Genomic DNA, 15,052 nt, shown 5'->3' with positions numbered 1-15,052 from the left:
CATATTTCTGATTTTTTTTATAGGCAATCTAGTGTTTGTATAATTTTCAATTTGTGTTGAGCACACATACCAACGCATCAAAGGGATAAACTGAATCCAAGTCAAACGTGAATCCATACAGAAATTCAAAGATGGGTCCCTTCACAGATACACTTGCTATTTAATTTTAGCCATCCAAACCCAGTGAGCAGTTTGGAAATATTTCTAACACAAAATAAATAAATAAATGTTTGTATCTTTTGGATAAAAGTTAACTAGAATGTTACAATGCAATGGTTGTGAGTATAACAAAAAAAAAGCAGAAAAATAACCTGTCTCTGTACATGTATACATTAGTTCATAAGGAAGGAGACCAACCCCATGACATCATGATGCCTACAAATGAATTTGTTTTTTTTCCAAGGGATAAAGCAGAGTAAGTAAACTACTTTGTAAATAAAGCATTCTTGCAATTCGTTGCCTATAGGATCGTAACAATGAGCATTATAGAAAAGTATTTCATAAACTGCCAAGAGTATTTTCATAAACAGCCCCATAAAGTATTGAGTTAAAACCATATTCCATCTTTAAATTTGAAAACAAATGACAAAGTAACTGTGCAGTGGGATGTTCCATTTAGTAACACGCCCCAGGCACTTCCGTTATTCTTATATGACTATATCAACAGCAGCAAAAGCATCTGAGGAAACTTTGTCATCGCCCTTGACATCCTTGTCTTCATCGAGATAATCCTCGCGAGCATTGTCAGCTAACATGAGCGCAACCAACCAAAAGAGGCACGAATCGAGGGATAGAAAGGCACCACCTCCAAGGAGACCAGTTTTAGCAGTAGGGCAAGCATAGTCGAGTTCATGGTGTACTTTGTGTGTAAGGTGAATCTGTTCAGTAATTGTTGGCCATAACAACATAGCTGCAGCTAGTCCAGTTGAGAACCTGAGTAGATACACCAATAAGGGGGAAAAATCATTCAGCGGAAACAAGAAGTAAAAGATATGGAACTGAGCTCGCAGAAATACTAATGATATATAGCATGTTAGGATCAACTTATTTTACTTTAAAATCAATTATGTTAAAGAATCACACCAGAATTTATTTTCGCTACAGAATTAATAGTAGAAGTAGACTATACATTGTTAGGCTATATATGTGTGTAGATTGATGCCAACAAGGCTCAAAGTACCACTAATCCAGTCCTTTGTGTTTGCATTTCCATTTGAAAGGCTTAAAAAGCACTTTCAACAGAAATTCATGTCTCATTGTAGATTGAAAAAAGTGCTTTCATGGGTGCAAGGTGCTTGATGTATACTACTGATCATCAGATAAGTACTACAAAAATTTATTGTGCCAAAAAAGAAGATGCATAAGCATAATGCATTCTACTAGCATTGTAGCAGTAACTAACATGTGATTTACATCTGCATTGACCAAAATTGACCCATTTTTATAAGAGTCTCAGACTACATGAATTCACTCCTGAAGGTAATCAGGGTCAATCTTTGATCTCTATGAACCAGGAAAATAGGAAGGGAAAAACAGATAAATGAAAAGCTATTCATAAAAAAGTGAAAAGATAAGAGTAAGGAAACACTACTTACACTGCAATATTGAAGAATACCAAGAAACTTGTGTTTTTGAAGAAAACCCCTTGTGGAACAGACTGTCCCTTGTAAGGGTAAAACAGAGAACGATATCCAGCCACTGTGGAAGCAAGAAGAAAAGCAACAGAGAGGTACCCCAGTACCACAGTTGGATCAGACGAGAACTTGCAGGAGGTGACACCATCCTTGCCGGTTACCGGAGTTCCAGAAGCAGGCTGTAAATCATTAAAAAAAATTACAACACATAATTAGAAGTTCAGCACTATAATACCCTATAACAACCAGAGGTTCATCCTCTTACTTTCAGTCACAGAATCTTCAATAACACACTCTGCCACCATATATGAGACATTTCACACTAGATAAGCACCAATCACATACTGACAAATTCAAAAGTTAACAGTTCCTGATTTTTATGGGCACAAGACACTTTAACACTTTTTCTTCACATAAAGTAACCTAAACACTTATTGGAAAAGTTTGATTACCAATCAAAAAACAAGAAATTGAGAAAATACCACATCCTGAAACTTTTTCCAAAAAGTAACATAAAAATGTTTTCTCAATTTTCCCTCTATTTTTCTCTTCTTATCACATCACATCAAATAAGAACTTTTCTTTGTACCCTAACACCCAAAGGCTAATTTGAAACATGATTATTCTAAAAATAATAAAAATCAAAAGTTTCAAAAAGAAAACACGGAAATTGAGGAATGAATTTGTTTTCAACCTTAGTCCAAATTCATACATCCATTTCCTTCCGTGTTTTCCAACCAAACATACTGATCATGATTTCCCCCTTCAAAACTTCATATTTTCTTCACCAAACAACAAAATTGATCAATAGTGGTGGCAAGGTCCATGAATCGTTGACTAAACAGTGAAATTTTACTCCTCAATTCTCACTGAGAAACAATTGCAGAAAATTAACAATTAACGAGGTTGATTAGTTGAGTGATTGTTTACCTTCTTGTTTTCAGCGACAACACCGAAAATGAAAGACAAGACGCCAAAAAGGGAAACAATGAGAGCCATTTGTTTGATCGTGAGAGCCATAGCGCCTGCGAGAGAAAACTCAAACAATTTAGCGGAAAAGGGGAAAATTGAATTCAAAGAGCAAAGATTAGAAGTAGAAGAAGAAGAAGGAGAAGGAAAATCAAACCAGGTGCAGTGATGAGTGTGAATGATTACAGAGATTCCGTGAGAAACGAGGGACGATGATAACTTTGATTACAGTATGACGTTACGGTACGGCTGTCATCACCTATTTGTATCCCCCAAAAGTCTACTGTAGATTCACCGTTGCTTACGGTGGAATCTAAAATATCTATATTTTAAAAGGGGGAAAATGATAAATAATACACCCTCCAGTCATTATTATTATAAGCAAAAGTTAGCTTTTTAGTTTCATTCAATAAATGATGTATGTAGTCATTAAAATGGTCACATACATCATTTATTGAACCTACAAAACTAAAGTGATCGGAGGGTGTATTAAATAAGATAAAGTTTGTGTAACAAAAAAAAATTAGATAAATTTTGATGAGTTTAATTTCTATGCACTTTTTACCCCGCCAGCCAATTAGATTTCAAGAATGTGAGAAAATCTCTCTTTTTATTTAATTTCATTAATTGACGTGGTACATCCTTGAAATCTGATTGTTGACAGTGTAAAAAAACTCTATACCGACAGTGCATCATCTTTTTTCTCAATTTTGATTTATATAAAAAAATCATCGACTCAAAAATTGAAAGAAAGAAAAGAAAAGGATGAGATTCTGTGTAATTTGAAATTATCTTGAATTTGTGATATTTTTAAGTTTTAAATCATAATTATTGTTTTCATAATTTAAATTCTAAAAAATTCTATCCGTTTTTCTGTTCTAATATAACTTTTTCGTTAATTTTAATTTTTATCCAATTGATTTAATTTAGTTGAATCTCATCTCATTATTATTGAAAGGTACAAAGTAATTAATTTCAGTGTAGAATTAATTTAAATGTTAGATAAATGCTAAGGGAATACTCTTTTGAACACACTTACAACAACCCTTCAAATTGATTGGTTTAATTTTTAAAGAAGTCAACATATTTTTCAATAAGTGAAAGAAGTATGTTGATGGTGCATCTCAAGAGAACCTAGCAGTGAGTGGAATTGGTGGTGTACTAAGGAACAACCAAGAGAAACTTCTAGGGTGTTTTTCTAAGGCTATTGTGAGAAAGTGGGTTTATGAAGCGGGAGTGAAAGCTATACTAAATAGTAAATATTGTATTCTACAAGGATTTTGAAGTTAAAGGTGTAATCATAGAAAACGACTCTTTTATTGTGGTAGGTTGGGTTAATAATGTATCAAATAGGTCTTGGAAATTAATTAATGTCCTAAATTTGATTGACCTCCTCCAAATGAGGTTCATTATAGGTAAGTTTGTCATACTTTTAGGGAGGTCAATACCTTTGCCGATGCAAAAGGGTGGGATATAATGGTTTTTTTTTTTTTTGCTATGTTTTGAGATAACTCACAATACATCATATATCTTACACCTCCAATCACTATTATAAGAAAAAAAAAACATTTTAGATTCATTAAATAAATGATGTATGCAGTCATTATTATAGACTAGATACATCATTTATTGAATAAATTTAAAAAATTATTTTTTACTTATAATAGTGACCGGAGGGTGTATATATTTTGTTTTATCCATGAAGTCTTCAGTGGTTGTTTGGAAAACAATATGGAATGTGTGTGGGAAATACGCAGAAGGGTGTGTTGCTTCACTTTTATATTGTTAATTAATTGCACATTTGGTTCATTTATCTATTAGAGCATCTTCAATGCTAGTTCTTAATTTTTATTGTAGTTCTTAGCACTATTTAAGTGAGCCTGTATTGTCACATGCGCTTAAGTAACTCTCAAGTAATTTTGTTCCAACCATGAGTTCTTAGTTCTTACCACTATTCATTTGATCCCACCAACCACATTATTTATACTTTTTATTTTCATAAAGTAATAAAACAAAACTCATAAAGTAATAAAGTAATTTGGATGAGAGAGAAAAATTAATTTTTTATGCTAAGAACTCAAAAAGTAAAAACTTCTTATATAAGAACTGAATTCTTAATTTCAAGAACTAAGAATTCCATGTCAGCACCTCCAAAAGTTAAGAACTCAGTTCTTAGTTCTTAACTCAAAAATAAGAATTAAGAACCTTGCATTGGAGATGCTCTTACGACTACAACTTTTTAATTTAGGCAACGAGTGCTTATATACCAAGCCACTTTGGTCCAATGATTTTTATTTGTGGAAATTATGTCATTCTATTTTAGGGACATCCAAAATACAATGGTTAATGTGGATGTGGTCTTCATTTAATTACACGGATGTACAAATGTGTGTCATCTGATTTTTACCCACTCAATTATATTCCATGTTGTCCAATTTGGCCCAAAAGACTATTAGGGCCAATGCCGTTTGTGACAGCGGGAACGTTTCACGATTAAGCTCACACCATGTTGGTCATCTTAGATGACCATGGACGAGTTTTATCTTATCCAACAGGTGAGCATGCTCATGTCAGCACATTTATAAGACAATTGCAATGTTGTCTATGGGCACCCATCACCTAAAGGTTATTCATAAAGACTTAACCAAGGGTCATCACCTCAAGTATTGTGTTCGCTGAAAGTATGAAGCCTTTGTGGTTGTTTGGTTTTTAATTTAATATTACATTCAAGACCTCGTAAATCGAGATCACAATTTCCAATACACATTTATATAAGAAAATTCACTTTTTAGATTTGGAAAATGTACTTTCACAAAATTCAAACCGAGCCATCTCATGATTACCATGTGTAAGATAAATGACATTTAAGTGATTTACACCGTTACAAGGTTTTAAGGCATTTGTAATTAGTATTATTATTTTCATTGATTAGTACGTTGAAGAGAGGCTTATCTGTTTCACGTGCAAGTTTAATGGCTTTAAAATACCATCTTTATGGTGCTTTGATAGCTATTGGAAGAGGAAGGAAGTAGCACGACTATTTGAGAAGCTTTGGTGGTGAATATAAGAAAATGGATGAGAACAAGTGATTACAGAAAATATAATAGATCTTCATCTTTTGAGAATTCTGAGCATAAATAAGAAAATGGATGAGAGCAAGTGATTACAGAAAATAGAATATACTTTCCTCTCTTTGAGAATTCTGAGCATATATAAAAAAATGGATGAGAACAAGTGATTACAGAAAATAGAATAGATCTTCCTCTCTTTGAGAATTCTGAGCATTGTTGTAGAGACTCCAATATGTGTAGGTTCTGAGTGCACAATACCTTGCATGTGACTGTGTAAACCTTGGGGAGCAAACCCGGCAATAGATTGCATCGGAGGTCTGTCGGAATTTTTGCTTTCAAAGCAGTGGCTCGTCCACGGCGCAACTTTTCCTCCCTATTTTTCCAACAATTTGAAAGCAAAAATATTTTTGTTGGAAAACAAGAACATGCTGCAAAGAAGCCGAAGCTCTATGAAAAGTTATAATAAATCGGTACGTGTGCAGACTCTTGTTCAGTTGTTCATATGCTAACAATATGTGTAGATATGTTTTTTCCAGGAAAACCAACTAAGGCAATTCGGAAGAAACTGGATATAAAAGGAAAAGTTAGAGAGGTGATGCTGGGAACATTTTGAGAAATGACTGCAATCTCAAATACTAGACAACAAATTAATCACCAAACAGGTTCATGTATACAAAAAATGTGAGTATATAATGTATCCTATATTTTTGTTGTTTGTGTTATACTGTTAAATGTGAATGAAAATGAATTGGTTTGAAGAAGAGATTGTAAGTTTATGTGAACCTCTATATACGAAATTTAAGTTTATAAGCTTGCATGGTATAAAGAGAGGCTTGCTTGATCCTCGTCTACTAATAAAAATGTGACTAACCCATTGTGATATAATAGTAAGGCCTTTAGTAATTGGTAATAAACCAAAAAGGTTTTATGAGTGGTTACATTTTCTTTATGTGGAGGAATGAAAAAAAAATCAAATAGTCTTCATTGAATTAAGAAGTGTGAGTCATGTACCTTACAGTTGTTGAAGTCTATGGTGCACAGATCACACGTGACAATGTGGCAATTTCTTTGTCCAAATGTATTTACATGTGAATATGAATTTTAGATCCTCATTGACCAATTGTCTTACTTGTGTTATTATAGTGATTGGAATAACAAATCTATTTGTTGATGAAATTATGAAAATTAAAATCATGAACATTTTGTCATTAGAGCAAGACATGATGTTCAGGTTGATGTTATATAGCTTATTATGATATGTATGATAATATGGGGTGAAAGCTATCCTAAAGGCTTGCTGCATTTCAACAGAGTCTCTGATGAACTTTGTGAAAACTTTCTAAGGATTGTAGAAATGACTCTTCTTATGATTGAAAATCATTCAATTGTGGGGGTATTTGACTAAAGTAGAAATACCATATGTTAAGAGAAAGAGTATCGGTGCTAAGGCATATTTCTTCGTTGGTTATACTCATGATGTTGTTGCCTATAAATTATTGATCGTGAATGATAATATGATTATTAGAATGTCTTGAGTTTTAATTAATGATTCAGATTAATTTGTGCTTGTACTTGTGGTTCACAAGAAGCAACTGGAGTTGGCAATGACGATGCTTGCAATAGAGAGAAAAGACATATACATGTCATAACTATTGCTAAGAGATTGATTAAGAAATGTTGATTTTCCTTGAGTATGTAAGAAGATAAAAGAGTCTTGTTGATCTTCTTGCTAAAGGATTGACCAAGAAAGTTGTCTTGTATACGTCGAGGGGGATGGGACTTAAGCCTTGAGAAAGAAGAAAGTATTGTGGATACCCAATTTGTTGGTCAAACTAAGCCATATGATTACTCTTATGCATTACATTCTCATCCCTATGGCGCGAGGTAATACTATTTTTGAAAGAGATACATAGTCATTTGTGGTGGTGCTATTGAGACGCACTTGATGTATCTATGATAAAGTGTTTTTGAGACGCACTTGACTTTCAAATAAAGTTATTAAAAAAGTTTATTCACAACTAACATGTGTGAAAGTGCTTTGTGAGACGCACTTAAATGCTTATGAGACACATTTAAAATTTATGTGAATAAATATGTGAGCGAGATGGTAAAAGCCGTCATCTATGAAAGACTTGAGCAATCTTTCTAAAACACTCACATGTATCCCAACGTTCGGAAAATGACTTTAATATTCTATCGTGGAGTCTCTACATTTTAAAGTTATGGTGTGTGTAGTGGGGTTCCAACCAAGTCAAACTAGTTCAAGATTCGTTCACTCTTTTGACAAAAGTTGTTGCCTCACTTCACTACGTGTTAATTCAATCTTATGGACATTAACACTTAAGCACAAAAAATAACTTTCTTTACTCAGAAAAATTCTCAATCACTTACATGTCATTAGTGGGGGATTGTAAGATAAATGGCATTTAAGTGATTTACACCGTTACAAGGTTTTAAGGCATTTGTAATTAGTATTATTATTTTCATTGATTAGTACGTTGAAGAGAGGCTTAACGTTTCACATGCAAGTTTAATGGCTTTAAAATACCATCTTTATGGTGCTTTGATGGCTATTGGAAGAGGAAGGAAGTAGCACGACTATTTGAGAAGCTTTGGTACACTTTGGTGAATATAAGAAAATGGATGAGAACAAGTGATTACAGAAAATATAATAGATCTTCCTCTTTTGAGAATTCTGAGCATATATAAGAAAATGGATGAGTACAAGTGATTACAGAAAATATAATAGACTTTCCTCTCTTTGAGAATTCTGAGCATATATAAGAAAATGGATGAGAGCAAGTGATTACAGAAAATAGAATAGATCTTCCTTTCTTTGAGAATTCTGAGCATTGTTGTAGAGACTCCAACATGTGTAGGTTTTGAGTGCACAGTACCTTACATGTGACTGTGTTAACCTTGGGGAGCAAACCCGGCAATAGACTGCATCGGAGGTCTGCCGAAATTTTTGCTTTTAAGGCAGTGGCTCGTCCACGGCGCAGCTTTTCCTCCCTATTTTTCCAACACCATGTTCAACAATAAAGACTTCGACCGCATACGATGAGATCATGGCGACCCTATAGTGATTTAGGCAAGTATAGAAGTTTCTTCCACATGACTTCATGAGAAGTACAATTGATGATGTAGTTTCATGAGAAACAATTGAGTATTCAAATTCAATATATAGATGGTGGACAACAAAAGAATTATGTCTTGCTCATTAAATACAACAAACTTACAACATGCAAGAGAAAATAAAAAAGTGACAGATATAATGAATGATGTGATAAAAATTAAATTTGAGTAAAAATGTAATGATTAATTCTCATATATAACAAAATAAGTTTGCAAGATGATGTTTTCTTAGCAACACACCCTAGGCACATCCTATATGGCTATATTCATGAATCACTCAACCGTCCTGACATTTTTCATACACATTACTTTTTTATCTATCTTTTTTCTTTTTATCACGCATTACATCATATATCACATCAAACTATCATTTATCTCGGTTTTCTTCTAATATCTCTACTCCTGCTCTCTTTATTGTAACCTGGAAAACAGGTTATTGCAGTCTTTTGGCGTATTTAAAAGGCTTAATCCTCAAATTAGTCCCTGTCTTTGTTTCGCCGTCTGAACCAAGTCCCTGACCGGAAAAATTTGTGGCATCAATCCCTCTTGTTCAAAAATGTTTGGAGCCAGTCCTCGCCGGAGCCCGGAGCTCCGGCGAGTGATGAAATGGCATGATGATTGTATTAATGAAGTTGATGTGGCTTTAAAAAAATTAAAAAATTAATCAACATAAATTAAGTATTTCTAATCCTAACCCTAAATTAATTAACCTAATCTAATTTCCCCCCAAGTTATAAATGGATATTATGATCCTACTAACTAAAATTATTTGAATCTCATTTTTATCAAAGATATAAATGCGCTTATCCAAAAAAAAAATATAAAAAATATAAATTCAATTTCAGTGGTTAGATCATTTTTTTTTGACAGGTGGTTAGATATAATTTGCTATCACATTGAAGAGACAAATTGTTTCATTAAATGTTTCTTTTTAGGTGTTCTTATTGAAAGCACATTTGGTCCCCCACAAATGACTTTCGTGCAAAATAAGTCCCTAAACTATTTTTTTAGCATTTTTAGTCCCCCACGTTATCTCCCGTTACTAGTTTTGGTCCTCATCGTTTTTCCGTTGAAAATCTAATGATTTCTGGAAAATCCCAGAAATCCTTATCTTCTTCATACATCCTTTCATCATATGCTTCAAATTTTTTCCCAAAAAATCCACAAAAAACCAGAATTTCTCTCTTCCTCAATCTTTATCAAATTTCTTCCACCATGTTCGTATTCTTCCCCAGATTTTATCATCATCATCATCTTTCCCAAATTTCTTCAAATTAAACCCACCCCCCAACCCAAAAAAAAAAAAAAGATCTGAAGAGTTTCAAAGACGATGCAAACAATTAGTTTATTTAAACTCTGCATAGCATTATACCATATATGAAAATTAGCTTAATTGATGAACTAAACAAGACGCTCCTAAATGGAAAATTTAAAAACAATGAAAAAGCCATGATGGAGAGAAACCCACAAACTCTAACCCAAAACCTCAATTTGGAAAACCTAGATTTCAATCCTCGTTTTTTCCCCCTCAAACCACGTCTGCTAACCGAGAAACATACTCAGGTTCTGACCCCAATGTAGAAACAAATTGAGGGAAACTGAGATAGAGCAGCGAGAGAATGGGAGAAGGGGCGAGATCGAGAGAGGGTGGATCTAAGCGAGAAACAAACCCAGGTCTCGTCCCTCAATGTGGCGATCTAAGCCGCTCTACGCCCTTGCTTTTCCCCCTCGATGTGGTCCCTCAGCCTCTCCCAACTCAGATCCAGATCCAACCACAACCCATATTTTCGGCTCGAGTGTGGAGAGAGGAAGGGATGGTGGCGTCGAGATTGAAGAAAGTGAGAAGATAATGGTGGTGTGGAGAATGAAGATGGGGAATCTGAGTTGAGTTTTTATTATTGATGGTGGAAGATAATGGTGGTCTGGAGAAAGAAGATGAAGATGTTTCAGATTGCTGGGTTTATTATTTTATTTTTTTAATTTTAATCCAGAAACCGTTAAAAAATGGATGAAATTGGACGGAAGTTCAAAATTGTTAACGGAGGTAAATGTGTGGGACGAAAAATGCAATTTTTAAATTTTAGGGACCATATTTGCACACATCGCATTCGTGAGGGACCAAAAGTGCTTCTAAGCCTTGAAAGAAATAGCCCTTAGATAGATTATTTACGAGTAAAAGAGCGCCTCTTTACCGTATATAATACTATTTTATTCAATCGACATGATTTATTACTCGCTTTAGCAGGGCCGGCCAAGGCCCATGTGACCCAAAAAAAAATTACTAAGTAAAAAAGGTGTCACATTCATGTGATAAGTCCAACAGTTTTTTATGTAAAGAAAACCTCAAATAAAAATCAATGCCTCGGTTCAAAAAAGCAAGCCCAAATTGATTTTGATAATTTAATAAGTGATTTTGCATCTCAGAAAGCTCGAAAAATAAATTTTAAACAAAAAATTATTTTTACGTAAAAAGTTTTGATAAAAAAAATTATGTTTTTAGGTAAAAAGGGGTCTCACTTTAAAGTTTGCTTTAGGCCTCATATAGTGTTGGACCGGCCCTGATTTTAGTTTCTGTGTTTAGCTCTCACCTTTCGAATCCCCCTAGGGCCAATAAGCCTTTGCTGGCCTTCCGAGCATGTCACTGGCGTCCTGTAGTCTGGAGTTGATTTCTCTTCGTTCTACCAATTTTTATATAAAAAAAGGTGATTTCTAGTAGAAGACATTGACAGCAAACCCAAAATCGCTCTGCCCTCAACGTTGACTAGAGACCTCGCTTGCAAAGGAACCCCGCTGGGCTCCTGGAGATCTTGAAGCCTTTGTCGGCGAGGAACCTCAATGCCTTGTACGCAGTAAATTTCAGGTGGCCACCCCTGCTCAGGTGAAGAGCAGTGCGACAAAGACGCTGCCGACGACATAGTCCGCAACAATGTCAAAATAAGCAAAGGTTTTTGGATATATAGCTCATGAACAGAAAAAGAAAACTCGAAAATAAGACAATGAGAATAACAAAAAAATTCCTCAATCATTCTCAAGAATAACAATTACTTAATCATCCTATAAAGTAGGGGTGTCCACTGGTCGGGTTCGGTCGGTTTCGGGCCCAAAAAGCTCCACCGGCCGAACCCGCATGACACAAAACTGGGCCCGTAACCGACCGTGAGATGTTACGGTTTGGGTCGGTTTCGGGTTGGTCGGATTATGAGGCGGGTCGGTCGGGTTCAACATAGAACCCTAATTTCATTAAACTAAGAACAAAATCAGCTTATAAAAAAAAACCAAGAATAAGAAAAAACCAAGAACAAGTGTCAGATCAGATCCGGAGATACCAACTACCAAGTTTTCCATTGCTTTCCTCATGCGAAATAGATTGTTCACTTCATCCTTGCGATTTCATATCAGAATCGATGGCAATGAAGATGAACAAACTATTTCGGATCAGAGAAGCATGGAGGTTTGAGACGTGTGAAGGAAAAAGCCATGCACTGTGACTGTGGTGGTGGAGTGGCTAGGGTTTGACTTTTGAGATGTGTGAGGACTGAGGAGATTCTGAGATGGGTGATGGAGATGTCGAAGTGGCGGCGGAAAGGAGGAGGAGAAGGGTGGTGGCGGGAGGATGAGGAGAAGCATGGTGGCGGCTCAGTGGATGGCGACGCAGAGGATGAGGAGAAGGAGAAGGGTGGTGGCGGTGCAGAGGATGAGGTCATGAGGAATGAGGATTGAGGAGAAGTTTGAGAGCGGAGCAGAGGATGAGGGGAACTGGAGAAGGGTGGTGGCGGCGAGAAGCTAGGGTTTGGAGTTTGGACTTTGGAGAGAAGAAGAAGAGGATTAGAGGAAAAGGGTGGCGGCGGCGAGATCTAGGGTTTGGGTTTGGGGAGAAGAAGATGAAGTGAAGAGTGAAAGAGAGAGGAGGCAGAGAATGAGATATTAGGTTAAATTAATAGGGTTTGGCCGTTTGGGTTTGGGGTTTTGGCTTTAAAAACTTGGGCCGGTTGATTTTTTTTTATATTGGGTTCGGTCGGACTGGGCTCCAAACCGTAACCGACCGAACCAAACCATGTGGAGCCGGTTTTTCCCCAACCCCAACCCGCCACCCGACCCGACCGAACCGAGGAGGCCTTTTTTTTGTAGCGGGCCGGTCGGGTTCGGTCGGGCCACAAACTTCTGGACAGCCCTACTATAAAGTATAAACAACAAGAACCTTGTTAGAATATAATATAAAACCATTCATTTAGCCTTATCCAACAGCATAAACTTTTGGGATAATTGGTTGCTTGACATGGTATCAGAGCCTTTATGACTTAGCGGTCTAAAGTTCGATCCTTGCTCACCTCACTTTCTAATTAAAAATGTAGAATTTAAGCACATGATAGTGAGTCTGTGGTTTATCCAGACTGCAAGCCCAAAAGGCTCTTGCATGAGAGGGCCCATTCACCAAAGAAAAAAAACTAACGGAAAAAAAACCAAAGACCTAAACTGGACCCAAAAGCCAACACCAAGAGCAATCTCATCGCTCAAAACGACCACCACTTTCATTTCCTGTGTCAGGCCGCGGATAGTCGCCTCGTTCGCACCGTTAAATATATACAATCCACAAGCTCACCAACCATTTACACCAAGCCGTGTCCAGACCTCCCCATCAACCGCAACCAAACCTACAAATGCAAGTCGTCGAGGGCACCTGAGAAGCAGTGTTGCACGGGTACGGGTACGGTACCCGGTACAGGTACGGTATTGGGTACGCGGTACGCGATTTTTGAAAAAATAGGGGTATGGGTACGTTAGATATATATATATTTTTTTTATAAATAATATTTAAATATAAATAAATTATGCAAAAAAAAATATATAACTAATTAAAATAACATCCAAGACATAATATTAAATTGTTCAACAAAATAACATAAAACCAAATAATTGTTCAACACCACAACAAGTAGGCCACGTGTTCAATGTGCTTGCTTTGGTTGTCTCTGCTCTTGTTGAATCAAAGAGGCTCAAGATAGCTCATAAACACCAGCTCCAAATTCAACATGACCCCACAGTTAACATGTCAGTACTCTGGTTGTTTCCACAATTAGTGCTAATGGGCATTGGAGAAGCATTTCATTTTCCAGCACAAGTTACATTCTACTACCAACAACTTCCACATTCACTGCGAAGCACATCAACTGCTATGATTTCCATGCTTGTAGGGATTGCTTTTTACCTGAGCACGACCTTAATTGACCAAGTTCGTAGGATTACTGATTGGTTACCTGGTGACATTAATCATGGGAAGTTAGATATTTTTTACTGGATGTTAGTTCTGTTAGGTGGCATCAACTTTGGGTATTACTTGTTATGTTCCACTCTGCGGTGGTGGCCGGCGGTGGAGAGGCGGCGCACGCTGGAGAGGACGGCGGAGGAGAGGACGGGCGGCGCTGGTTTCCTTCTCTGGTTCGTGAACCCTTGAACCTCTTCTCAGTTCTCAGCGGTTCTGTTTCTTTTTCTGCGTTTTCACGCGTTTTAGGTTTTTTTTTTTTTTTAATGGCCAAAACGACGTCGTTTTGGCCTGGAAACTTTTTTTTTTTTGTGAAACGGGAACGTACCGGGTACATACCGTACGCGTACCCGTAGCGTATTTGTATCGGGTACGTACCCGGTACGGGTACGCGGCCCAAAAGGGCGTACCCATGCATCAGAGCTGAGAAGGTCAAGAGATGTTGCATGCAAATGATTTTGTTTGGGCAATATTGCATAAAATGAGAAGCATTTATGAAGATAATAAATCATCGGCATGCAATTCTCATAACAGGTGCTGCTCGTCCTTTAATTTGTTTGTCCTCGGTTAATTTTGCTCTTTGGTTGTTGCTTCTCTTTGTGCTTCGGGTTGGTGACTCTGTGCTTTGCTGGTGTTGCTGACTTGCTGCCCTTGCTTCAGTGAGTTGTTTTTTATCCACTTTTTATATATTGCTGTTTGTAGTTGTTTATTGTATTTTGGATCTTTTGGTGCTATCTCTTGCACCTTGATTTAGTTCTTTTGCTTCACTTTGGGAGAGGTTGTTCCCAAAAATGTTCTTTTTCAATCAGTTCTTCACTTTTCTAAAAAAAATATAAGCCTTAGGTATAATTGTAAAGGAGAGCCCCGGTGCATGATGGGATTGAACCTGGCTATTGAGTACTGTTGCGTTATGTTTTCTGTTGTTAGTCTTGAAGGGGCTTTGTTTATCTTGTCCAAGGGAGTAATATAGGTGTTATGTTGGT

The 15,052-nt window shown here is 36.4% G+C and overlaps 1 protein-coding gene across 1 annotated transcript; it reads right to left on the bottom strand.

Moving 5' to 3' along the window:
• Positions 1-483: 483 nt before the first annotated feature.
• LOC130727463 (uncharacterized) lies at positions 484-2,902 on the bottom strand. Its single transcript, XM_057578602.1, has 4 exons — positions 2,761-2,902; positions 2,565-2,659; positions 1,596-1,813; positions 484-933 (listed from the first exon to the last, which is right to left on the bottom strand). The coding sequence occupies exons 2-4, from the start codon at positions 2,652-2,654 to the stop codon at positions 648-650; spliced, it is 594 nt and encodes a 197-aa protein (XP_057434585.1). The 5' UTR covers positions 2,655-2,659; positions 2,761-2,902; the 3' UTR covers positions 484-647.
• Positions 2,903-15,052: the final 12,150 nt, after the last annotated feature.

The sequence above is a fragment of the Lotus japonicus genome, chromosome 1 (genome assembly GCF_012489685.1).
Source record: "Lotus japonicus ecotype B-129 chromosome 1, LjGifu_v1.2".
Lineage (NCBI taxonomy): Eukaryota > Viridiplantae > Streptophyta > Magnoliopsida > Fabales > Fabaceae > Lotus > Lotus japonicus.
This window is presented reverse-complemented; position numbering and strand designations above follow the sequence as displayed.